Source organism: Zonotrichia leucophrys, chromosome 3 (assembly GCF_028769735.1).
Source record: "Zonotrichia leucophrys gambelii isolate GWCS_2022_RI chromosome 3, RI_Zleu_2.0, whole genome shotgun sequence".
Taxonomy (NCBI): domain Eukaryota; kingdom Metazoa; phylum Chordata; class Aves; order Passeriformes; family Passerellidae; genus Zonotrichia; species Zonotrichia leucophrys.
This window is the reverse complement of record NC_088172.1, coordinates 50,912,239-50,938,797: the sequence shown is the minus strand read 5'-3', so window position 1 is coordinate 50,938,797 and position 26,559 is coordinate 50,912,239. Positions and strand designations below refer to the sequence as shown.

The window sequence follows — 26,559 nt, the reverse complement described above, 5'->3', positions numbered from 1 at the left end:
TTGAATACAGGCAGCTACTTCCTCCTGGGACATTAAAAAAAAAAAAAGCACCTGATCAAGAGAAGGAATTCATAGAATTCCTAAGGATTGGGAGTGGAGAACTACCAGGCAATTAAAACAGGCAATTATTCAGAGGGGTGGCAGGGAACAGTGTGGTGGCCAAACCTTGGTGGAGATGACTGACAGAATAGTGTGATGGGCTCTACACACTTAGGAAGAATTTAAGAGAAAATTGGGCGAAATACTGAAGATGACCAAAATGTTTGACCCTGAGAGCTGCTGGCACACGCAAGCAAGAGTCTCTTGTACTCAGCCTTTGCTGGGTAAATTCAGCTACAGGCAATTCCATTAATTAAGTCCAAAACCAGCCCAGAACCACACAACCAAGTATGAGTCTTCTGGCACAGGAGCAGTATGGATTTCTGCTTCTCACCTTGACAGGGGAACATGTCACAGCACATGCAGCTCCGTCCATGTGCTGAAACTGTGCAGAATGAGGTACACAGTGAAGTCAGACTGGCTTATGCCACTGGTGACCCTCCTGGAACCAAGCCACACACCCATCAAGGGAACAGGGGATCCCACACTTCACATGAGAAGACTTAAAGCATTTTTTGTTTTTTCCTTTCTTTTTCAATACTGACCTTCTTTCATACGATTTTGTGAATGCAAAACCTTCTCAACAGATCTACTCAGTGTCTGCAAATTTGAGTTGCTAAACTGAAATTGCACTGGAGGAATCTGCAGCCTCTATGCAGATGGGGCTTTTCAAAGGCAATGCTTTTGAAAGGCAATGCTAATAATTTAGAAAGATATTTCTGTAAAATTGGTTAAATAAATTATGTATTTGGCACATGCAAAATAACGATAGGAAAATATTTTTCAGAAAACAGCTCAACTTGGTAAATGTTTTGGGAGTCAGAGTAAACTTGAAAAACAAGTCACAAGTGGAGCCCTGATCTTGATTTAAAACATCTCCTGATTCTGGTTTACTGAGAAAACTACACTCTGTTCTTCCTCACACACCTGTGTTTGAAGTGAAGCATGAAAACAAAATGTTTGCAAAAAGGACCTATTTAAGTTTTTGGTGCAGGCTCTCTCTCTGTTCCATTGAGTCTTAGAAAATTGTACACAGCTTGGTAAGAACTATTTTCAGCAGTAATAAAAATTTATTACCCTTGTGGTACTTACATTTATCTTCCGCACAAATTCTTTCTTTTCCAAAGCAGGCTGCCAGCTATTTCTCATCTCCTAAGTATTTTGCTAACAACCAGATCAGAACACTATATCCTTCAAAGTGTATGGTGGGTGTCTCTTCTTCAGGAAAAGAGGAATGCCAGGGGTGGGGAAAATGCTGTACTACTTTGGAAAACTCACTTGCACAAGGTTGCCTTTATGTTAAAAATTCCCACAAACTCAATCACACACAGCTCAGCTACGCATTTGACAGTCTGAGTTTCTTATTTTCTCACATTCTGGCCATCAGCTTTAACTGCACTGTTTCACCTGCAGGAAATCTTCATTCTGGCTTCACTAAACTGCTTCCTTTCCATAGACATCACCCAAAGCGCAGAGCAATAAGGAAAATTGCTACAGAAATGCACTTTGTTAATCCATCCTTTGAAATATATGAAATCTTAATGGGGAGTGCTCCTGGAGCAATTCAATCCTTAAATGACATCCTTTTTCTCCACAAATCACAGCTAGGTGAATTTGGAATACCTGACCTACAACTTAACTTACATTTCTCATCTGACCACCCTTCCTGCTGCACAGATTTCCTCTAAGGCTACCCAACAGTGAAACTTCTTGCTTTCCTGCAAGAGCCATTCTATTGCTACAGCTTTTGGGCTGTGAGTCAGTGGTTATGAAATAAAAATTTATAATGCAGTGAAAAGATAATCTAGTGTGTATGAAAGCCAAGACACTTAACCTGCCAGTACTTAAAGAGAAAGAATAGTGTCCAATCAATTCCTTTTAATTTCTCATTAGAATGTTTGTAAAATATTGAGAAAAAAATTGAGAAAAAAAAATTCTCAGAGGACTTGCAGTATGAAATAAGTATTATTTTAAAAAGCATTTTTCACCACTTCATACTTGTGCCTGAGATATTAACAATATACACATTAATTTATTTACATGTTTGTGCAAGCACAAAGGTCACAACACTAAGAAGACAGCAAAACCAGAAATTTGTAAAGAGCATTTAAAGCCATCAAATCTACCTCAGATCTATTTTACAGAAATGTCATTGTTTAATCTTCATATCTCACTTTCAAAAAGTTGAAAATAACCTCAGAAAAATGTTATTTTTGGGAAATACTCTAATCAACACAATTTTTTCTCATGCAACTCCTATTGAAAATTAATTTGAAATTTCAAGAAAACATTTGAAAACCAGACAAGCATACATGCCATACAATTTTGTACCTTACTAAGTTTTTCCATGTCTTGGTAGTATCCTGCTGCCTTTTTCTGCTCCTTGGACACTTCTGAAACCAATCTCATGATAGTTTCTCTGTTAGCTTTAGACTCCATCTCATGGACATTCACAGCTTCTTGAAGAGCAGCAACCTGGTCTTTTAGTGTCACATTTTCTTTACATATTTCAGAGACCTTGAGAAATAAATCAAATATTAGTAGCTTCTTAAAAGCTATTAAAAATTAAAAATATTCATCCTAGTTATACCTGATCCTTTTCATGCCAAAAACAACTCAATGTTTCTGGTGACCCCTAGGTTGGACTTATAATTGCACTCTACTGCTCCTTTAGAAAAAGAGTAGAAAGACAGTTAAAATCATAGAATTATATTCTCACTATAAACCCTCACCTTAGCTAAATGTGATTGAGATTTGCTCCCACACAGAATTTATGATGTATTAAACAGGTGGAGAGCTACTGCTGCTGCATATCCGTGCTTGATGTGAGGCAGGTCAGAAAACAGACCTTGCAGCTCCTTCATAGGAAAAGCAAACCATTCCAGCCTGGCTTTTTCAGATATGTGCCTTTCATTTGGAACAAGAAAGCTGCAATTCATGCTCAAAACTTTTTCGTTTTAGTTAGAGGTTGGAGTTAGTAACAGATATTTCATAAGCATATTCAAGGACAGGGCCAAATACCTGATGTGCTGACATTATGAGCAGCCAACACCTTGGAAAAAGGAGTCCTTTCCAGGAGGATTCCAGGGCTGTTCTAGTACACTATGCTATTTCCAGTCAGTGGAATAGACAAATGTGGGGACTTCAAAGAGTGAGCAAAAAATGTACCCTGATTCCTGCTGGCAAGACATTTTTTAAGACTAAAACAGATCAATTCTGTCTTAAATAAAACCATAACATGAAAAAGAAGCTAAATAGATGTGCCAAGACCCCAGGAAAACTAGTTGCTAAGGTTTCCTAAGGCACAGCTTTCAGCACAAATTAGATTTCCCAACTAGATTTATTACTACTTTGTTAAAAGACATGAAAATATGTTTTTTAAAGCTCTAACGATTAATTATTAATTATTAAAGCATGCAAGAGTGCATCTTGCGTGGCAACATTTTTACAGCATCTATTAAAATTTGAATGTGCTTGTAATATTATGAGGGCGTACACTGACTGGGATACATACCTAGATGATCTTGATTTATTAAGACTGTAATCTTACAATCACATGAACATTATGAAATAGAATTTCTCCAAATATCTATTGTGCTCCAAGTAAAGAAAAATAGAGATCAAAGAGTGGACAGAAGATGAGTCAAATGCATAAAATTAGAATAAAATTACTTTCAGCAGCATTGACAGATGTTAAAAGAATATACAAGCAACTTTCTTTTCCTAAATGGAAGCTTAGTTTTTGGAACTTCAGAAGTATTCTGAAGAGAAATTATAAATTTATATTATTAAGTCTCAGAAGCACCACAAAGTTATTTACAGCATTTAATTACAGGACACAGAAAAGGTTGTTTTAGGGCATGCCATTTCAGATGTTTGTATTTAATGGCATGTCAGCTCAAGATAAGAGATAAGATCTAGTGCTACAGTTTACACATCACCTGTTGATCCCCCCATTAAAGTTTTAAGGAAAGCTTTTAACCAAGTATCTAAGCAGGGCTGTATGTGGGAACTACAGGCTGATAAATTATTTATGCAGATAAGAGCAGACTGAGTTCACTGAGGCCTATTAGTCTCCAGCACCTTTGAAAATTAGCCCAGTAGGAAAAAAAAACTGTCTTTAAATGATAGCATTGTCTGCAAACCATAATTAAATACAAAGATCTCTATTATTTGTTTTACTTCTGTGACAAATAAGTATTTTTCTGTTAAATCACTGTAGAGAAACATTTGCCTACACAATCACCTTTGATGTTAAATGTTCTTGTGGTTTCTCTTTTTCTCTGATGTCTATGTCCAAGAATACAGAAAGATGTGTAAGGAGCTCTTCATAGTTTTTACTGATTTTAGAAGCTTGAGTCATGTTTTCTTCACACTCATTCAAATATTTACTAATCAGACAAAGAAAATATATACATCAGGATGAATGTTCCCTGAAAAAGAACTCTAGGCAAAATACATTGTCCCAAGACTATTGCTAGCTTCTGCATACCACCAAATGAATTTTAAAAGTTGCATTTAATTCTCTATATCTTTTATGTAATACATAAAAACTTTTGCTGTTGCCTTACGTGAAAACTTTTCTTCATCATTGCTTTTGATAAACACCAAAAAAATCTTCTATGATCCCAATCTCATTCTCAGCATAAATGTGAATAAAACACAAGAACTAAGTGACACGAATAAATAGTGCCCTCAAGACAATACAAGTAGAAATTGCAAGCAAAACCTTAGAAAAAGTAAGTGGGGGGGGGGGGAGAGAGCGATAAATTCTTAGCAAAAATATTCGAAAAGCACATCCCCTCTCTCTAAAGAAGCTGACAGAGATTATTAACAAACTTCAAGCGAAGAGAAGCCTTTCTGGACCAATGGAAGTGTAAGACATCCAGAGTACCTGTGAAGGGAAGTTTACCAGCAGAAGCAGAGATGGGAGACACTACTTTGCTGTGCCGTACTCTGAAGCACTACTCATGAAAGGGATGTATTCAAAAAGACAACATCTAGGGGCTACCACAAAGATATTAAGAAAAGGGAACTTTTTGCCAGCAATTTCACTCAACAGGAGCCTATCACACAGATGCATATCCCACATGAAATGCATTCTTCAGCCTTAAGAGCAGGTGTCAGTTTGTAAATACTCTACAAGAACAACAAATAAATTAACACTGAGTTTAATATAAACGTGGTTACATTCCTCCCTTTGCCAGGGACAACAATGGATCCAGCAAACAAGAAGCATCACAGTCTGATTCGGTAGGAAACACAGAAAACATCCTGCTCATGGTGCTGAAACACACATCACTTATGAAAAACTACAAACAAACAGGTTAGCAAAACCAGCCAACCAAACAGAGCTCAAAACAACCACTAGTGTAATCCAAATGACAACTCCAGCACCTCTCAGTAACACCCACGAGTGAGGTACTTAATGGAAGAGTGCAAGACATGGTAGATTGGTAGTGGTAAATTTGCAAGACAAGCTTCCATTTGAAAAACAAGGTTCTTTCTAAAGCAAGTTCCTCACTCTAGAATAAATCAAGACCTGAAATGTAACCAAATGCATGTCTAGAGCAAATATTTTACTGAAAATCATTTGCTTATCAGAGTGTAGCGCTATTGTCAGTTTTAAGGTGGGTCCAGTAGTAATTGCTGGACTCACTTTTTTCCATGTCTGATTTCTTCCTCTCCCAGCTGGCAATCAGACAAAGCTTCATTCCATAACCAAAGAGCCCCACGAGACTCCAACAGGAGATACACAATGAGTGCAAACACAGTACACTGAATGCTTGTAAATCAGTAAGCAAAACAGACAGTTCATTAAAAGATTTAACACATAACCTTAGGAGGGGGATCAGCACAGCTGCTGAAACTGCTGCAAGGTGAAAGAGAGAGGCAGAATAAAGAGGGGAATGGAAAACATTCATCACTGCTCTGGGCACTGTGAGGGCAGTTCCACATACTGCTGCATGGCACACACCGTGAGCCAAAGGAGCTCTGCCTTCTGCAGCAGACACTGTCCCTCAGAACACAAGCACCCTCACAGCTTCCTCACCTCTGGGCACCTTCCTTTCCTCTGCAGCCCCAACAAAACTAAACCATGAGATGATTGCTGAACTGTTGCAATGAGGAGGGATATATCAGAAGTGAAAAGGTATTAGGCTCAGACATGCCATATATGCATGCCTATATGTCAGAATATTATGTAAGATTGAGCACCCACAGCTGTTCTGTGGCTCTAAAAACTGAGGTATCCACTAACAAAACCATGCCTGCTGCTAAAAATAAAATATCTGAAGTACAAAACACTCATTTGATAACTTTACGAATAATCTAATTACCTGCAGTAGGGCCATAGAGGTGTGAGCACCTAGAAAATAGGCAATCAGGTACAAAAAAGTAGAACACAGCTTTTTCACAGTTTTGCTAGCTCTTCAGAATTAATGAGCAAAGAGAAGGGAAGAAAAAAGAAGAAGAAAAAAGCTTTTGACAGTTCACACTCTAAAAATACCATGGCAATAGACATGTCGAGCAGAAAAGCACCATTTCCAATAGGAGAGGTGCACACCCTGGAAGCCAATCAGAGAATTCACCAAACATTTCTTACTGTATCCCCAAGGTATAGAATATAAATATGCACTTCATGTGTGCTGGCTTGCTCTTCCCTCTCATTAGTGGTTTTCAGTGAAAATCTTTTTTGAACACCTAATTAGGACAAGTCATGTGCCAGGCACTACCAGGGTGGCCAGAATAAGGGACTGGAGTTCACTGAGTCAACACATTGGTTAGTGTGAAGTGACGCATGTAACCATCAGCTGAAGACAACAAAAAGCTTTGGAAGCAAACACTGCACATTCATGAGCAATCCAGCATGGTTGTTCCTTCCAAATGAGCAGAGTCACTATCCCTGTATCTCTTCTCGTTTGCCAGAAGTCCAGGGGCACACTCCAGGTGCACAGTGAACCAGAGCTGGGATTGGTAGAGGTGGAAATCAAGATTTTTATTTTTTTTTTGCTCACTTCTCTCTTGGAGCAGTCCCCTGATCACCACACACCAGCACAAACAGAACTGATTACACAAGTATTGTATGCCAAAGAGAGCAGCCAGGACTGCTCTGGGAGTGACAGCAGGTATTTATACGCATAAAATTGATTGTATCACTATAATGGCAGGCAAGTATGAAACACAGTATTCCAGAAGTTTTCTCCCAGTGAGTTAGGCAAGCAAACAGGATAGGAGGTTTTTCTTCCCTTTTGTTATTCTTCTTTTTCTTTTCCCTACCAGAAATAGCATTTTAAAGACGCTTAACAGCCATTATGTAAAACTGCACTCTTCAGGCAGGGTTTTTGGCAAATCAGCTGGTAATAAACAAGGGCACTGTAATGGTTTTCTCTAAGTTTTAAAATTACCTAATTATTAATTTTTAATGCATAAAATCTGGCAGAGCTGTGCCAAACACTGATTTGGGAAAGACAGGTGTCTGGTAAACACTCACCTTGCTCTGCTAAACACTCACTCCTTGCTCTGGACAATATTGATGGAGTCACAAACATTAGTCTGATAACGGGCAGAAAAATCCGTTTAAAAAGTCCGGGTGTCTATTAAAAGGACTGACACTGATTTTGGAATTTAAGAGCTTAGAATATTTTCATACCAATCAATTTTGCTACAAGTCTCCATCCTACAGACACGAAATATGAGCAATTATGTAGAACTGACATATCAGTACTCTGATACATTATGCTAAGATCAGTGCAGTTAAAAGATATTATAAGTTCAATGCATTTCACCTTCAAAGTACAAAACATTCAAACCTCTAGGTACTGACTACCTACTCAAAACAGAATTCAAATTTCAACACCTTCCACACACTCAGGCACTGTAACAGAATTCAGAACTGCAATAAAATCTATCCACCATCTTATTTTTCTATATTAACAACTGTACCATTCCATCATCCCACCCAAAAAAAAAGTTGTTTCTAATCTCACATGGCTCTTACTTAAGTTCTGCACTTTTCTTATGGAGCTCCTCCTTCAGCTCCGAGTTTTCCTTACATGCCACCTGAGCTGCCAGCTCAGCCTGGTTTTTAGAAGCAGCGAGCATGCACAGCTCTTCCTCCATCTCCTGGATTTGTGTTTGCAAAGACAGGAGGCGAGACCTCAGTCTGGCATTGTTTTCCTTAAGGCTTTCAGCTTCAGCCTTCAGCTCTTGAAAAGAAGCTTCTTTAGAGATCATGCTCGACCTGAGTTTAAGCAGCTATAGGTAGAAAAGGAGAAAATTAATGAAGAATAGTTTTCCCACCCTGAAATAACAAGACTGTATTATAAGCTTAGTAATGTGACAAGAAACACATTTCTATCACTACAAGACTGAGTAGAGGGACACAACTTTACTTTCACATGACTAGGAAAAAGCAATGGAAGAGGTTTGCAAAAACAAAAGCTACTGTTGGGTAACATGATACAACATTTCAAGATAACATCTTACAAGAAAATAAGTTTATTTACTAATTCAGAATTTGGGAAAAGTCTAACTTAAGTTCTGCTGCACAACCTTAACTCATGTCTCCTTTGTATCTGCATTACAGCAAAGTTATTAACAACACAATTCCCTCTTTTTTGCCTGCTGCCTGCCTGCTTCCAAATCTGGTTCTCAATTCCTCCGATAATCTAGAGCTGCAGGGAGTTGTAACAGCAAAGTATCCTGCTGTATGAGTGTGGGGCCTTTTGATGGCTTGAGGCATATTCAGAAGCAGCTAAATTTTTGGAGCATTGTGTGGTAGGCACCCTCTTCTCATCTTATGCAAATAGTTATTATTGGGTATGATAATCCATAGCTGTATTTACACAGAAACAGCAACAGAGCCTTTTAAGGAAAGGTAGGAGGACGAAAATCACCCTTAAACATCAAAGACCTCTTACAGGGATGATGTTAGAGCTTTCCAAGAGCCCATGGAGTTCAGTAGATTTTTCTCTCTCTCTTTGTTAGAAATACCATTTTCCATAGAACTATTAGAAGCTTCTCTAGGCGACTGCACTTGAGGGACACTCAGCAGGCAAACAAAATTTCCATATGATTTTTTTTCTGTTATTAGGAACAAGTAATTTAAAGTGGACTTTTTTGTCACAAGAAGTGTTAAGGCATGCTTTAGCTTTCCTGACAATTCCAATTAAAAGCAGCAAGATGCAATTGGAGGGACTTCTGTCCTATCACATAAAATTAATGGGCAAATAATTTAGCCAAGTTAACTGTTCTTTATGGTGAATGACTGAACTTCTAAATTGTGGCAAACATTTTAAGGGAAAAAAATATTTAAGACATTGAACTACAATCCAGAACAACGGGAAATTCACTTCTCTGTTGGAGTCTTTCAGTATGACCCAAGATACTCAGAGAAATTTGAGAGCCAGCAGAACAGCAACTGCCTTGGAAAAGGGAGGTCCTGCTTCTCCTCTTCCCAGCCATGCATGCTGTCCTCTCCCTAGCTCTGTGTTTGTCTGACTCCCCTACAAACAACTTCAGTAACAATGACAGAAAATAGTTCACTTCTTCTCTCGCAGAGGAGAAGGAGAATCCCAGAGCAAAGGCTAACATTGAGAAATCAGGTCGGAGGATCAGCCTTGCAGCAGCAGCACAGCCTTCAATAAGCTGATGCTTCACGTGCAAGCACAGCTTTATCAGACACTGGAGCAGCACTGAGTTCAAGAAAAGCAGCTTGGCTTTTTCCCAGGTTCATGGGCTTCATTTCCATACTCCACCCTCCTCTTAGTGCTAGAAAAAGCACTTATATGGCTACAAGGTGAAATAAGATTGGCAAACTGATCTGGCTAAAAAGCAACTCAGAAGGAAAGGAATTATTTCTCAATTGCATGGACACAGCAGAGCACTGTAGAAACTACACACACATCTGTGCTGGGACGAGGGGTGGGGCAGTGTGGGGAAGGAAATGAGCAGCTGAAGGAACAATAGCACTGCTTTGCTTGGCAGCTGGACCAAGCTATGGTATCTTAGAGTGTTCATAACCTTAAAATTTCTCTGTGGTTCAACTCCCCATGTGATATTTTTTCATCTGTCCATTGTCTTTGTGGTCAGTTCCAATAGCAGAAAAAGCAAGAATAATCCCATATCGTGAGTTTTACAGAGCACTCAGCAGAACAAGGCTCTGACCTCAGCTGGGTCATGAAGGTCTTTATTAACAAGAGCATGAACAGCTGCTTTTTTGACTATGCTTTTGCAAGCACTGTCTTGAAAAATCTATAAATCAGTCACACATTCTGGCAATAAAGTCATTCAACATTTCCAGTAATAAATTCTTCGTATGAGAACATTAGATTCTGTATGGATTCTTAAAATTTAAATTTAAGGCACTACTTCTGGATAAATGTTAAATGCAGGGGACCCCTGCACTAACTGCAGGATCAACTGACCAAATTAAACCTCAGCCAAAGGACACTTATGCCTGTAGTTCTGTATGTGAATTAATGTAAGCATTTCATGTCTTCTAAAGGCAAGTTTTACCCCACTTTAAAACTGACCACTACCCACATTGCTGACTTAAATAAATTTAAACCAGTTATATGTTTAAAAAAATTGCTTACGGAAATAAGGCAGCTCTAAAGCTTATCCTATAATAAATCCTCTCCTTAGAAACATCATCTACAGAGCAGGAAGACAAAAAAGTACGTGTATGTGTTCTTCAGCCTCTCTAGCTGCAATCAACCTCATCAGCACAAACACAATCTCACTGGTGACGAAAGCAGAGCACATTTGGGGAGCTATAACTTGAATAGAAGGGAGACATGAGTAAAGATGAGCAGCTAGATCTTAACTCACCAGCAGGAAGAGGAGGATATCTATCTGAATATTTATATAACCACAATTTAATTAATTTTCAGGTCTAATATAAATATATTGCACTTAGATGATGATAAAAAGCTACACTGCTTCAAATCTCCCAAATACAAACTTATAATCAGTTCTTGATCACAGAAGGGAACAAAGTAAAAATCATGCAGACATTCTAAAACCAAAAACCCAAAAGTTCTGTAGGAAAAGCAAGTTTTGAACTTTCTGCAGGCTTTCTATTCTCTACATAAGGAAATTGCAAAATATCCTCAGGTTTGGAGAAGGATTTGAAATTATTTTTAGCTGTACCTCTGACTGGGCACAGTCATACTTCACTGAAAGTGCTGCAAGTTCACTTTGAGCAGTTTCAGCTGCAGCTCGATAATGATTCATCTGCTCTCTAGTGACAGGAATATCCAAAAGAACGTGATCATGACATTCCTGTGAAGACAGAATGAATACAAAACCTTTAGACATCACAGTTTTGGAACATTTCTGCTTCGGCGCTTTTTGTTTGATTAAGCTGCTCCAGGGCATTACTCGAAATGTTGCAGAGCATTATTCCTAGAGTAATACACACTTACTGAAAGATAGGTTCAAGAGTTGCTTTTCTATGAGTCTCCACCTTCATCTCCAAGTTCAGCAACCAACGCCAGCGTTAAAGTAAGATGGTCCCCCTCAACAGTCCCATGACCTCCCACTGTTTTCACAGGAAATAGCTCTGTCTATTTCCAGCAGTTTCTATATATTCAGTAACATTCAAAAGGTCCCTTTTCTACAAACTCATCCAGTTACTCTTTCAACCTGTATAAACTTTAATCCAAAGGGAGTCCTCAGGGGTCTCTTATGCAAAGAATCACTTTGGTTTTTAGACATCAGTTATACTGCACATCCCCTCATTTTTCCTTCAGAAGAAATCTCGAAAAAAAAAGCAATGGCTATCCATCTTCTCTGTGCCACTTATGATTTTTCAGATTTCCATCATATCTCACACCCACAGTCTCTCTACCAGGCTGAAGAGCCCATGCCTACTCAGACACTTGTATCTGCTCCTCCAAGTCACTTTTTGGCTTGCCATTTGCTTTTTTACTTCTAACCTTTCAAGACTAGAGGTCCTTTTGAACTCCATCACTTGGACACAACTTCAGCTTCCTGACTGATCCCCATCTCATCCCCAGCCATCACCATAATGATTACCTTTCATTCTTTTTCAAGTCCTGATTCCATGGCAAGCACTGCCTCTGTCCCTCCAGTACAGTCTCCTTCACACCACTTGTACAACCCTTTAGCTGTACCCTTTAGATTCTATAGAAGGCTTTCTCCTTTTTGTGGTGTTCTGCTCTCCTGCAGTAGAGCAGAATTTCTTGGCCTTTGTTACTTAAATCTTTCCAAGATGAAAATTCGGACCTGAAGTCTTGGTAGAGTTTCATTAGACAGAACTTTTTTTCTTTTTCAATCAATAGTAGCAAAACCCGATGAAATGTAACCTCTTCAGAACACAACTAAGTTTAGGTTATGCTGGAAGCACACATGGCAGAGAACTGAACATGAGATTTGTTCTCCATCAGCTTTCACACAGACTGAAACAAAACTGCAATTCTGGTACATTTGGGTATGAATTACAAAATGCAAAACACCCCCAGATAATGACTGCTTTTGGAAAAAGGTACTGCAATGGAGACAAAGGCATCTCCTTTTCATGTTTACTACATCAGCATCAATTTTCAGGCTGAGATAAATTACAAGTTCAGCCCCTACCCATTCCAATAGGAAAAAAAAACCCTGAAGAACTTTCCAATATGTGAACATCTAGTACAATAAGCATTTACCATGCAACACATAGAGAAATCCCTGAGGAATAAGGAAAAACTACTAGCTTAGACTGCAGCAGAAGATAAATCACCTTGGATTAGTTGTTATAATATCACCAGTTCTATTCTTTAATCTTTCCTCCCTGTGTTAGTTGACACTACCTTAGACCCATCGAGTTTAATTGCATTCATCTCCTTCAAAGACACTCAGCTGTGCTCTTCCACAAAGGAGTTGCCACTCTCATCAAGCCAGACTGACACACACAGAGAACTCATGGCCACATAGAACACAGCACATTATCTTGGAGATAAAAGGGCTGCTAATTTTCTCAACACTTTATCACTGTTCTTAGGGAGGGAAGGAAAGCATGTTCCATCTCCTCGCTGCTTTTGTCTTACTTTTGCTTCACTCTGCTTATTTCACATGTACAACCACATGAATTTCTTTAGTGTAGAGGGCATTTTTCTCATTCTGTAATACACCAGAGCTGCAAAACCATGGATGGAGATTGCAAACAGTAACACTGGGCATGATGGTTATGTGTTATTACATTTGTAGTACTGCACGAATGTAGGTTTTTCCTTTTCTTCCCAAAAAACCCACAACTTATGACTTCACAGAAAGGAGTCTGTCTCAAAACTGGTGAAAAAAATACATTTCAGAAAAGAAAAGAAGCCCCCATTCAGCAGCAATATTCAATGTAACTGCTTTAGAGCTGAAACTTCCAAAATCTAAGCATTTCATACAAATAAGATTTTTAAATTATGAACACTTTAAAGACGCAGCTGCACATCCAGAAGGATTTAAAAGAAGTTTAAATGAAGCCAGGTGGCAAAGTCAATGGGAATTACTGTTCGACTCATCTACATTTTTAGTGAGATTTACAGAGGTAGATCTCTGCACCCTCCAGTGCCTTGGTAAATATAAAACTAATCATGGTGGCACTACCTAGGAAAGTTGGTATTATCATCATACTTTTAGCAGGAAATATGCATGCTTTAAAATTAATAGTTTTCTATGTTTCTGTGGGTTGCTATCAGCCAATCACAAATCTGATCTTTAATCAGACTTATCAGACAACTCAGTTAAATTGGCATGACTTTACTATAGGGGCAAAATTTGTCATGCAGATGTGGAACTTTTCTATCTGTGGAAAAAAATCAGATTTTTAATGTTTCATGAGTATTATGTAATCTATACTGATTTTTGTTAGGAAAATAGAATTAATGAAGTGTTAAAAGAATTAGAGAGAGTAGACAGAAGAAGTCTTAACATATTAACACTTAATCAGCTCTAAATAACTTAGGTTTTGGGTGTTTCTCCCACTCACATTATTAATTTTTTTGATCTCTTTCCACTTACCTGCAAGAAAATGAAGCTTTCATCTAAGTTGATATGCTAAATAAAAGCTAAGCCTATATTTACAACACTTAAGAGCAATATCTACTCAGACCTTCAGATTTATTAGTAATAGGTGTTCTTCAGAAGATCAACAATGTATGGTGATTTTTGTTATTGCTGACCATTTTTGTTTTGGTTTTGACTTTTTTTACCAAATAACTGCCTTTATCTGCCAGCTTTTAGTTGGAAAGCTTCATTTGATTCAGAAACAACAAAACTACAGCGGCGTTCAGTAGTTTTATACCTATCCATGTACTTTGACATCAGCCAACTGCTAAAGTCACTCACTCCCATTCTGCTTTTGGCAGCTTCTCTTTTATTTCCTGCTGTATTTCCTATTTCAGTGCTGCCAAATGCACTACCACTGCCATTGCCTGCACACAGCCCAGACCCCTTTCCCAAAACATATCATTTTTAAAAACCTTTTTTGAAACTGAAAGCCCCCAGTAGGCATTTAAACACCCATCACCACCCTGAGTGACTTGTCAATGCCCTGCCACAGACTGTGCTCAGGGCAGGGATTTCTTCTTCCCACTCCCAAAGCACCAAAACACATCAGGGCTGACATACCAAAAATGATGACTCACGAACCTTTGTTGACTTCATTCTTCCTTTGTTTCTACAGAACAAATAGGGGGAAGAGGGGGAAAAAGGTTGAAAAACAATGATTTAATACAATGGCATATGACATTATTTTTTCACTGATATGCTTTACTAAACTGTATCATAAGTTACCATCAGCAAAGTTGGGCATGAAAGCAGAACACCATGGGAGAGTTTCTCACAACTATTTCACAACTATTTCTCTAGTAGCCTATTAGCTCTGATTGTCTCCACAGTATTCAAACACACATCTAACCAAAGCAGGCACCTTCACGTTGGTTTGTCCAGGATATATTCACCAGTTCAGCTACACAGGCAGCCTTCAAGCAGTGACTGCTTCCTTTGCCACTGCTTTCCAGGTGCTCCAAGTTTTTATTTCACCTCTCCTTTTGTCCTGCACCTCTTCTATACTGATGCATTTTAAAAGGATCTGAGCGATAACACAGGATCTATCTTAACTGAAATGCATCTTTTCTTCCCCCTCAGATTTTAAGGTAATCAGTGGGTCTTTTTTACCTACATATTTGTATAGAAACTGGTACAGTGGTTGTACTCAGTGAGCTATTCAATTATTTTTATAAACTCCAGTGTCGTAACTTTTCATATTCTAAAATCAAACAAAATGAGATATCCCAAATCTGCAATGTTTTTTCTTAAGACAATGAATATTCATGAGCATATATGTGCATAAAATTGTTCTAACTTCTGAAAATACAATGCAACGGCAGATTATTATTATTATTATTATTATTATTATTATTATTATTATTATTATTATTATTATTATTATTATTATTATTATTATTATTTGTTGCAACCAGAAAGGTGACATCCAGCATGAAATACTTGAAAGAATAGGTAGTTGAAAAATTTTCCCACTTGACTGCTGCAGATTTTTCTTGGTAGCAGCCAGCCAGCATGCACATCTGTCGAAGGATCTCCACACACATCACCTCAGAAAAGCACAAAGCTACAAACAGCAATGAGCATGAGAAGATTCAGACACTATTCCACAGTGACTCAGATTTTTCTAACATCTACAAAAACAGACTAAAATGAATCACACATAACTGATGAGGCTGGAAAAGACTTTTGAGAACATCAAGTCCGACCTATGACCAAACACCGCTGTGTCAAACAGATCACTGAGTGTCACGTCCAGCCTTTCCTTAAACACCTCCAGGGACGGTGACTCCATCACCTCCCTGGGCAGCCCATTCCAATGTCTAACCATCCTTTCTGTAAAGGAATTCCTCTAAATGCCCAACCTAAAACCTCCCCTGGCAGAGCTAACGACTGTGTCCTCTTGTCCTGTCACTGGTTAGCTGGAATAGCCCAACTCCCTGACTGGAGTAACTTCAGGAGGTGGGAAAAAATGGGTTTACAAGTTAACCATCTTGTATGTATATTTTGGAGCTTCTTTATAGGTAATACTTTGCCCCAATTTGCCTATCAGGGATCTCAAAATTATATATTAACATAAATGAAAATTTGCAAGTAATATTTCACAACTATTTCAGATCTGTCACTTGCTCTTGCACATTATAAAGTGCCAGAAACACACAAATACTTTAGATTAGTATCCACAAAGTAAAATCCTATTTCCCCATGTTGATTCCTTCTTGTAACTAAGCCAACTCACTGCCTGAAGTAGTTTTTTTCTTATTGTTATATACCAATGGAGTTTTTCTGCATTAGTGTAATCTTCTAGAAACATGTAAAACTAACTTAAGTGTTTTCAGCAGCGCAAATAAATTACCAAAGAGATTTTCTAAATTCCTTTCAGAAGGGTACTGCTCAGCTCTACTCTCCTCCCCTTGCAGTAATCATTGAAAGGTATTACTGAAAAGATAAAAATCACTCCTGCTGTTTATCGGCCTCAAAGAGGCCAATTTCAAGCTTGATTGATGGGCCCAAAGGAGAGCTTCATTACAAGCAAAATTTTAGTTTTGCCTGCTGCTACTACTACAAGAAGCAGTTAAAGCATTTCCATCTTTTGTTTTTCTCTTAGGATGAGGTGACTTTGCATCTAAATATAACAAATGTATTTAATGTGATGAAAGACAACAGTCATCTGAAGGCAATTAGAGAGATACATCACCTACTCTAAACATTACTTAACGTGCTTTCTGGTTGACTTCATCCTTTGTCTGTATGGACAAATTAAGGAATTTGGAACTCCCCTGACACTTTCTCTCACAGCTTTTCCAAAATGATTAACAAGGAGCTGCTGTGTTTATTCCCTAAATAATAAAAAGGGTAATTGCTAAGACAAGATTAAGTGCTTATGCAGGGATTTGTGCAAACAAATTGTTCTACTGTTTTTACTTTATCAATGCTAAATAGAGTTAAATAACTTCTGTAACAGAACTACTTAAATGGTAGCTTTAAAAAACAGACCATCATGCACTGCCAACAGCTGCAATTTTCCTATAATGCCTACTATACTTTACTGCAGTCAACAAAATGAAAATATTTTAGAAATACTTAATTATATTGGCATATACACAACTAAAAACTGATTCGTGCTGTAGTTTGATTTAGCAATTGTAGCTTACATTTTATAAACATGTAATTTTTAGCGTGTTTTTGAGTCCCAAAATCAACACAGCAAACTATTTGACTTCTGGTTGGTTAAAATGTGGAGCAGGTTACCGTCAACTCTGTCGCTAAGCAGTGCTAGCAAAAAGTTTGTAATTGAGTCATAACAGTTGTATTTAATTTAATGATGGTTTTTTGCCACCACAAACTACCAAAATTCTGTATTTTTTTGTCTCAGAACAATATATCTTCATTAAAAAATTGATGTTCAACTAAATGAACTGCTCACACAAATAAATTGTTTATCCTTTGGAACACAAAACTGTTACAAGGTTCCTATTATATCTTTAGCACAAGGGTTTGATCCCTCTAAGCAATATCCTCTAGTGTCTCCCTTAAATTCACATCAAAGCCAGCAAACCCCTTTCAAAGGAGGAAGAGATGCAAAGAAGAAATTCATAGATAACTATAAATTCCTGCTCTGTGAAAGCTACTCCCTTCTGCAGCACTTAGTAAGAAAAATCTTTCTGGCCTTGAACCGCAAAGATAAGCTATTATGATCAGCTGGGGTTCATGGGGCTTCAGTCGCACCACGCACGGACCACCGGGCACAGCTCTGCACCTGCGGGAGCTCTGCTTTGGGGTTGGGGCTTTTTGTTTGGTTCGGGGTTTGGTTTGTTTGTTTGGGGTTTGGTTTGTTTGTTTGGGGTTTTTTTGGGGGGTGGGGGAAGGGGTTTCGGGCGGTGGTGTTTAAAGGCGAGATTAAATTGAATGTTGCAAAGATGACTTGCAAAGGGGGGTTACAGCCAGCCTGGGGTTACAGTCAGCCTCTACAGCAACACCGACAGAAAGGGGGGTAGGAAAGGGAGCATATCTCCAAACTGGGGGCTTTATTCCCTAATAGAGGAACTGCCACAAAAACCCCCAGGCCCTAACCAGACCAACAACCCTCTCGGCCCTTTCTGCTCGCCCCGTGCCCGGTTACCGCGGTTCCGCCGCGCCGCTGCCCCCGCCAGCCCGGAGCCGCTCCCGGCCGCAGCCGCGGCCCTGGCAACGCAGCCCGGGGGAAGGACGGAGGGCGGCCCTGCCTGGGAACAGGGGGACAGGGCTCGGTGGCTGCGAGTGAGCAGTCTGCACAAGGGGAAGCTCGCAGAAACGCCGGGGTTTCTTGGTTTTGTTTGTTTGTTTTCACTTCAAATAAACATTTAGCTGAGAATACTTGCTCGCGTTTTCATTTAAAAATAAAAAGTCAGAAGAGGCGAGCAGAGCAGATGGCACCTGAGCAGCGGCTCCTGTTACCGAGCCAGGGTTTCCTTCTCCCCCAGAACCTGCCAAGGCAGCACCCCCGCAAAAGCAGCCTGCCTCGGTGGCTGCTGAACTGCCTGCAGCCGAAAGAGCACCTCCTCCTCTTCCTTCTCACCTTTCATCCAAATAACGTGGATACAAATGGGAAGAGAGGAACTGAAGGTTGCAGTAAAAGTTAGATCTGTGGGTGCTTGGGAGCTGCACATCATTTTCTCTGGAGACCCTGTGAGCTTTAATCAGCCTCTGGGGACAGTGCCATCACACACCATTTCTGTACTCAAAAAATACCTTACCTTTCTCAGGAACGCTGATCTAATCATGTTTTCCAGAGAGGAAATTGAAGAAGCTAGGATAGCATTATTTTTTCCTGTCCTTGTCCCTGTGTGCCTGCTACCATTTCACTGCTGTTGCCGAGGACACAGAAACCCCCAAGCAGAGAGGGGGGTTTGCTGGCATGGATCATGCTGCTCCAGGGTAACCTCATTCTGCAATCCCAATCTATTAAGTATTTTTGACGGGTTAAATTTGTACTAGGCAGTCAGAGGAAATCTGGCACATGTTTTACTATCCACAGCAAGTTTGAACAAAAATATCATCTTGGATTTGTCCAGCATTCGACTACAGCCTAATCCATCCTACTACTGGAGTGGTGTGCAGATGCAGGAGTAAATGCTTGTGAAACTTTGTCTGAACTCTCCTGAGCATGTGCTCAAGCACACTTCCCCATCTCCAGTCCTGCAGTGCCACAGCTGGGTCGGGAGTTACACTTCAGCGGCTTCTACACCCTTGGTGATGGGGAGGGAGTGCTTATACAGCTCTATACCACACATCTCTCAAGTTATTTGCCCTTAAAAAAACACACTTTATTCTGATGAATAATGATAGAGTATAAAGAGTATATAGAATATAAAATAAGAGTAACAAGAAAATAGACAAAAAAAAAGGATGAAGAAAAGTAGAAATGTCATGTAACACACTGAAAAAGAGCAGGTGCAACACCCACTCTTCAAGCCATTTGACTGAGAAAAAACTACTTTATTACAAAATGCTCACACTTTAAAATGCTTTACCCTTGTTTGCTAGTATTTAAAAGAAGAGTTCTCAAAAGAATTTCATGCTTCTTTTTCCTTAACAGGAAGAGGAAATAATTTAGGAAGGGTTAATTTGGGATTTTTACTTCTAAATAATTTCAAGGAGTCATTTTCATTAATCAAATTCTTCATGCTGTGTTTCATAAAATACATGGAAAGGATGTTCTCAGCCTTTCTGAGCAAATCTCCTGAATGTAAGGACCTAATAAAGCCACACCAATTTTTGAAAGAAAAAATAATTTAAAAATTACTACAAACTTTCCGTTCCATGAAAATGCTCAGTGTTGAGAAAAGATGCAAAAATTAATGGGTGTTATGAAACCCCACTTCCAGCACCCAGTACATTGAAAAGTGTACCAGCTGATATTCTGCACGTGTCTAAATGAGAATGGATGTGTAAAATTTATTTCAAAACCAAAAGTCACATGATGATGTCCCAGGGATCTGCAATCTTCTGAAGGAAATAACCTGGTTTTACAACCCTGGACTTCCCCCCCTGGATAAAGGGAGCAGTGAAAGTGCAATGCACATTTGGGGGAACTAATCAGGCTTGGGAAAGAAGTGGGAATCTGTGTAAGGGAAAGCTGCTGCTGCTGATGTATTAGGTTGTTTTCAGTTTGAGGAACTTAAACCAGACACTGAGTCCTTGGAAAGTCTAAACTCAACCCATGCAGCTATTTTGCAAACCCACTCTATGTGGATCTCAGGTTTCCACATATGTATGAAAACTCCCTGATTTGCCCCAAGCAGGGTAGTTCCTGATAAAGCTTCCATCACAATCCAGCAAAGCAGTAGCAAAACTTCCAAAGCCCAATCTAATATCATGGATGCAGGCAAAGCTGTGTATCCAATACATGACAAAAGCACTCAAGTGCAGCTCTAACTCAGGATCGCCTGAAAACAAGACTACAACCAACCATGGAAAAATGGCCCTTCACTGCAAGTTGTACACCCTTGTCAGTCTGGAGGAATTTACCTGTCTCCTAATTCCCTAACCTTAGCCCAGGGGCACACACACTCCTTCAGTGCTCCTTCAGGACCCAAACCCTTTTTCCTGAATGGTTCTGCCTTTTACATAGGTCCTAGACTAAAATTAACAATTATATGTGTATATAAATCATCTAGGACCAGAACTCAGCGCACTTCCTCTCCTATGACAATTAATGATACTTTTTTGGGAAGTGGGAGATAAGAGATGAAACCTATTCCAAATGCAACTGCATGAAATGCATCATCAGTCCCTTCATCAGAGTCACTTGGAAGGCATCAGCCTTACCATGGTAGTGTGAGACCAATCAATTAGTTAACATTAAGAAAGCAAATTAAAAATGATGTATCTTACCTGAGCTTTTAATTTGTTACTTCATTAAACTTGGAAGAAGTAAGCAGAATCCCAGGAAAAATAAATTTCTACAAGGATGAAAATTTTTCTTCACAGGGAGTTTGAAAGATTATCATTATGTCACATACTGAAAAGTGATACAACAGAAGCAGCACACAAGTACTGAATATGTTTATTCACTCTTAAGTTATCATAAGAGGACATTTTATATTTCTTTCACAGTGGAAACAAGGCCAGATGAACTAAACCTCAAAAAAGCACTGTAAATAAAAACCCTTCTCACAACATGTCTGAAGAATTCACAACTGCAAAGTTGAGGCAGAATGTGGATTAATCCATAAACTAATTTGTAATTCATGTAAAAATACATGTAAATGGACTTCTTATTTTCAGGCTGTTAGAAACAGAAGTATATCAGCAAGAATAAAAATGTACAGAAGTTTTCAAAACCTTTTTTTAGGGAAAAAAAAACCAAAACAGAAGCAAACAAGAAAATATAAACAGTCCATGTTATAAGATGTTTTCCCTCACATGTGTTCTGCCACTAGCACATGAAAAAGAAAAGGACCACTTTAACCAGCACATTCTCAGTTTTATTTTAAAATCCTTAGATAAGTGTTAGGTGAATTTCAACTTACATTTTGCTTTAAATAAAAATAATTATAAGCTTTTGTTCTGTAATTTTAGGTAAACAGAAAGCTGGTAAGCAAACAAACTTTAGTGAAAAAAACCCAACAGTTCTGTACAAGATTCCATTTTGGAATTTTTATTTTAGACACAATTAAAGGTTTCTTTTTAGATTAAAACCATTTCATAGAGTAATTTTCATGCAACAGAGTAAACTTTTTTCCTATGCTGTTTGACAGCACAGGAGATAAATGTTCACATGGAACAAGCTGTAACCATGAATGCAAATAACACAACTTTAAAGAAACTGTTTCAACAACAACAGTTAGGGTTTATGGGACATTAACAAAGTGTGTAAACCAAAGTGTTTTGGAAATATTTTAGTTACAGTATGAGTAACACCAAAATATTTCCATTTTTGCTGGAACACATGAAGCACCTATCAGTTCTGGAAGTGACTCTGGAAATGACATCATCAGCTGCACCAACCTTAGTAAGTAAGTACCAGATACATTGAAGAGATACACAAACATTTTTAAGGTTTTCAAATTTTAACAGGAGTACAAGGTGCGTAAAAATTAGAAAATTCCTTATCATTGTCCTGTCTTGTTACAGAAGAATATTTTATGATACCTATCTCTTGCATCTGTATCTTTCAAAACCTCATTGGATAAATACACTTTAGAGGTTTATGCATAAGATCCATTTCCTAAGAAAAAAATTCAGGAACTAAGACCTGAATTACTTTATATTAGTTTCCCCAGCCACTGAAATAGTATAACAATGTCTGACTTCCACAAAATTATATAATTTATTTCAATATTCTTACAATCTTCTACACATACAATCAACTTATTTTTCACATCAAGCAATTTATTTTAAGAAACCTTATATACATAAGAAATTATTGTAGATATCTCACAGGATAACTTACCAAGTATTCAGACAGATGTGTGTACTGCCTTTCACTGTGCCTGTGGCATTATGTTCCTTCTATTTCCTCAACAATGAAAGACATCATCAAACTGACTTACAAATACAGTTGCTCAAAAGTTAAAAGACAAAAATAAAAAGTAAAAAACATTTTGTTGTGGTCTTCAGAATTACTGAAAACGCCTTTGGCTTTTGCCATAAATATTCCAATGGCATATGAAATGAAAATCTCAAAAATTTGAATGTACAGATCAAATGAGTACATTCTCCTGAGTTATGCTGTAGAAGCATTTTGGGCAATCAGTTGTAACACACATGGATAGAAGGAACTTTCAAGTAAAAAAAAAGTTATATTACAGCACATGCTAGTTTTCAAACACATGTTTCAGGTTATGTTTTTACATTCCACCTAAATGCAATAGGTTCACGTTGGCATTTAATGAAGCTGTATTACAAAAGGTAATTAACACTGAATAACTACAAAAGAGCTTCCTATTTTTAAGTAAACTGTAGCAAACCCATCAGAAAAGCACTGTGCCTCACTGGAATATGTCTTCACAACTTTGTTGTGTCATGGGAGACTGTAACACTGCATTACAGCAATACTGATGTTATTTTTTAATTTTTTTCGTACAATCAATCAAAATTTTACAAAAATATAGCCAACCAACAAACATAAAAGTATGCTGCATATTTAGTTCTGCCTAGACATAGCACTTCGCAATTACAGCTATAGAAGTCAAGCATTTGGAAGTTATGGCTGTACATTCCTTACACAGCCACATAGTCACACTGTATTACCACATAAACTTCTCTTTGTGAGGGGCAAAAGATGTAAATGCACTTTTAATCAACAGGAGAATAGAGAGATTTTTTTTCCAGTATGACATCATGTCATACATTAGCTTTCACATGCTAAGCTAGGAATTACATGTGTTGTAGTAATTTTCATGACTCAGTAATACTGAGCTAACACGACTGCATCTCCTAATTGATATTTGGATTTTGTAGGACTGTATTTGGCATTAGTTCATATTATTAATTTACCCCAATCTGCACTGTGAGTTCCCAGAAGTAACAGCATGAAAGCAACCTGGGCACAGGGACACAGTAACAACCAGTAAAAAACGAAATGAAGTTTCTCAGCATGTGTAAGGATTGTGTAAGAGGCAAATCTATTTGTCAAGGGTGGCCTTTCAGACAGACTTTCTCTTCTTGTTCATTATATTCCTTTAAACCTCTCCAGCAATTAAGTCAGCACTTTACAAAAAATCTGAGCACGGGCAAAGCAGATTCCGTCCCCAGCTGCTCTCTGAGCAAGGTATGATGTTCTCATTCCACATATTCCACAACTTCCATCTCTCTGTTCTTGACCCAAAGTTGTTGCTTCAAAATGCATTTCAAACAAGCTAACAGCATTTTCAAAGATGAGACACTGAGGCTCCAGTGCACAGATTCATCCTGTCGTTTACATATTTGATCAAAGCACTAAAGCTGGAGTGCTGTTGAGCTCTCTCCAGTCAGAAACCTTCAGCAGTCTGACCTTCAGCCTTCTTGACTAGATTTTTCATTTCTACAGTTCAATCAGGTGCCTAAGGATGAGGATTAATTCACCCTGTAGGAGTGCTAAGCCAAAGATACAAAGGAGATAAGAGCAGTAAACCCAGGCCTCAAAATTATAACCCTCCCTACAACTGCCTCATGAAATTCCTTGCATCTTTGTTTTCGAATACTTGACCTTGGAACCTTAAAATACCCTTTCATATTTAGGAAGAAGAAAATAAACACAAATGATCAAAGTCATCAGCATTTGGAATATATTTATCCACTGTATAGATCTTTGTTGTATGAACATAACAAGCAGCAGCTTTTGAGACCAGGGTAGAAGAGTAGAAATGAGCATCTAACAACTCCAGTTAACAGGAACTTGTATGGTATATGCTTCTCTACCCTGTACTCCTCAGTGCAAATGGGGCTGTATATCCTCCCTAAAAATTAAGGCATCCTTCTTAAAACAACCAAACAAAAACCCCCAAACGAATACATTTGAAAAACAGAGAATTACCACAACAGAAGGAAGCAGCAGTGCTTGAACCTCATACATACTCTGCTGACAGGCCACCTGCAGATCAAGTCTGCATTAAATCTGAAGTCCAGTTAATGAAACTGCTTGGGTTTCATTATTATTTTTTTGTTTGGAGAGGCTTTTCTATGTGCTTCCTTTTTGGTAGAGCTTTGTAAATAAACAGTATCTTCAATATTCTTAAAATGAGATTGTCCTTTCTCCCACTAATCTTCCTACCAGATGGGACAACTCTCCCACAGGCAAACTGGCTAGCAACACTCACTTGTGCTTTAAGATTGAAATTCAATTTTCAATTCTACATGAATGTTTACAAGCTGCAACCCAGTAACTTATTCCTTAATGTAGCGCAAACTATCCTCAAAACATCAAAAGAATCTGTCTGTAATTAACTTCTGAATTCTCTAAAATCCTATCTTTCATGCAATGCATGAAACGACATGGAGTGCATATTATTCCAAAATAAGTAAATTCATGCTAATGTGGCACCGGGGAAATTGTTTCTGAAGCAAATTTTTCACTTGTAAAGCTTTCACTCATTAAACTCACACTCACTGATGAAGAAAAAATATTATGGACAACTAAATATTCATCTTAAAGATCTGCTGGCATTGGACAAGAGGAAAACAAAATGTATTGAAATGCAGATTGAATTACGTATACGAAGACCGTTTATAAATATTTGCACAACATTAAAGTCTTCCACAGGACAAAACCAACAAATCACTTGGGATGAAAAAGTGCAAACAAAAAAGAATCCTTACTGAAGCCAAGCATGGAACAGAGAAAATAATTAAAGTCAGACTTAATGTCTCTTTCAGAATATTACAAATCGTTTAACTAGAGACCAGCATCAAACTGAATTACCCCATACTTTCCACTTACCATCCACTCAGGTTCAGAAGCCTGAATTTGCTCACCTTGTCCAGGTTTCAGGCCAACCTGAGTGTCGCATTTCAATGTTCTCAAACTACAGAGAGGCGCAGGATGAAACTTATTCAAGGCTTGATGAAACGGGACAGTGTATTCCCATTTTCTATCTCCTGTCAATTTTCTATAGTTTAGATCACCTTTGAAGAGAAGCAAGTTTGACTTCTGTAGCTCAGCATACAAGTCAGGAGCAACTTCACTCATATTGGAAAAATCATGTGGTAAAGTCCAAAACATGTGGTCAAGGAAAACCCAAACTCCCTTTTTCAAATTGCCCTCCCAGTTTACCCCACATCTAGACATCCACATATGATTAGCTGACCCCAGTTGTCTAATAGTCCAGTTAAAATCATGTTTTGTGGTATCTGATACATACCATGGAATACTTTTTCCATGAAAATAGACTTCATCAGCCAGCTTAGACAACAACAAGAAATCAGCCAACACAAGATCACTTACAAGTTCAAATCCAGCATTATCCAGGATTATGTCAACTCTAACATTACTTCTTTCTGTTCCATTTTTTTTGGCATTTACAAGTAGTGACCAAACTTTTTCCATATCATCCACTAAGATGTAAGGTACCATGTTTTCCAGGGATTGCAAAGGACTAGATTTCTGAGAGCTGTCTTCACCAGCTGAAAAAGAAAGGTCACACTTATTGCCCCACAATGACACCTAGAAGGAAAAAGAAAAATAAGAAAAAATTACTAAGTCTCATTGTAGTTACATTCTCAACTTCACATACACTGAAGATTTTGTTCCCTTGTTTTTGTAAGGTAATAAAGGCTCTAACTCCAAATATTTTTCCAAGCTTTAATAAAACTCAACTTCTTGTACAGGTATCTCAGCAGAGAAAAGATTTTGTGGAAGAAACCAAACAAAGCTCTGTATTTATACAAGCATCAAAAGTGACAAAGATGGAAGATTTAGATCAGCGTAAACAC

The 26,559-nt window shown here is 38.3% G+C and overlaps 1 protein-coding gene across 4 annotated transcripts in view; it reads right to left on the bottom strand.

The window, feature by feature from the left end:
• The window catches only part of LOC135445556 (damage-control phosphatase ARMT1-like), a 46,759-nt gene that overhangs the window by 15,534 nt on the left and 4,666 nt on the right, over window positions 1–26,559 (bottom strand). For 2 of the 4 annotated variants that reach the window (XM_064708163.1, XM_064708161.1), the window contains one exon: window positions 21,195–26,290. In XM_064708163.1, coding sequence (XP_064564233.1) covers window positions 25,523–26,290 — 768 coding nt within the window. In that variant the 3' untranslated portion in view covers window positions 21,195–25,522. Of the gene's footprint in view, window positions 1–2,430; window positions 2,617–4,345; window positions 4,491–8,098; window positions 8,356–11,253; window positions 11,386–11,528; window positions 11,664–21,194; window positions 26,291–26,559 lie in introns of those variants that run through there. The other 2 variants (XM_064708162.1, XM_064708160.1) reach the window with 2 other exon arrangements.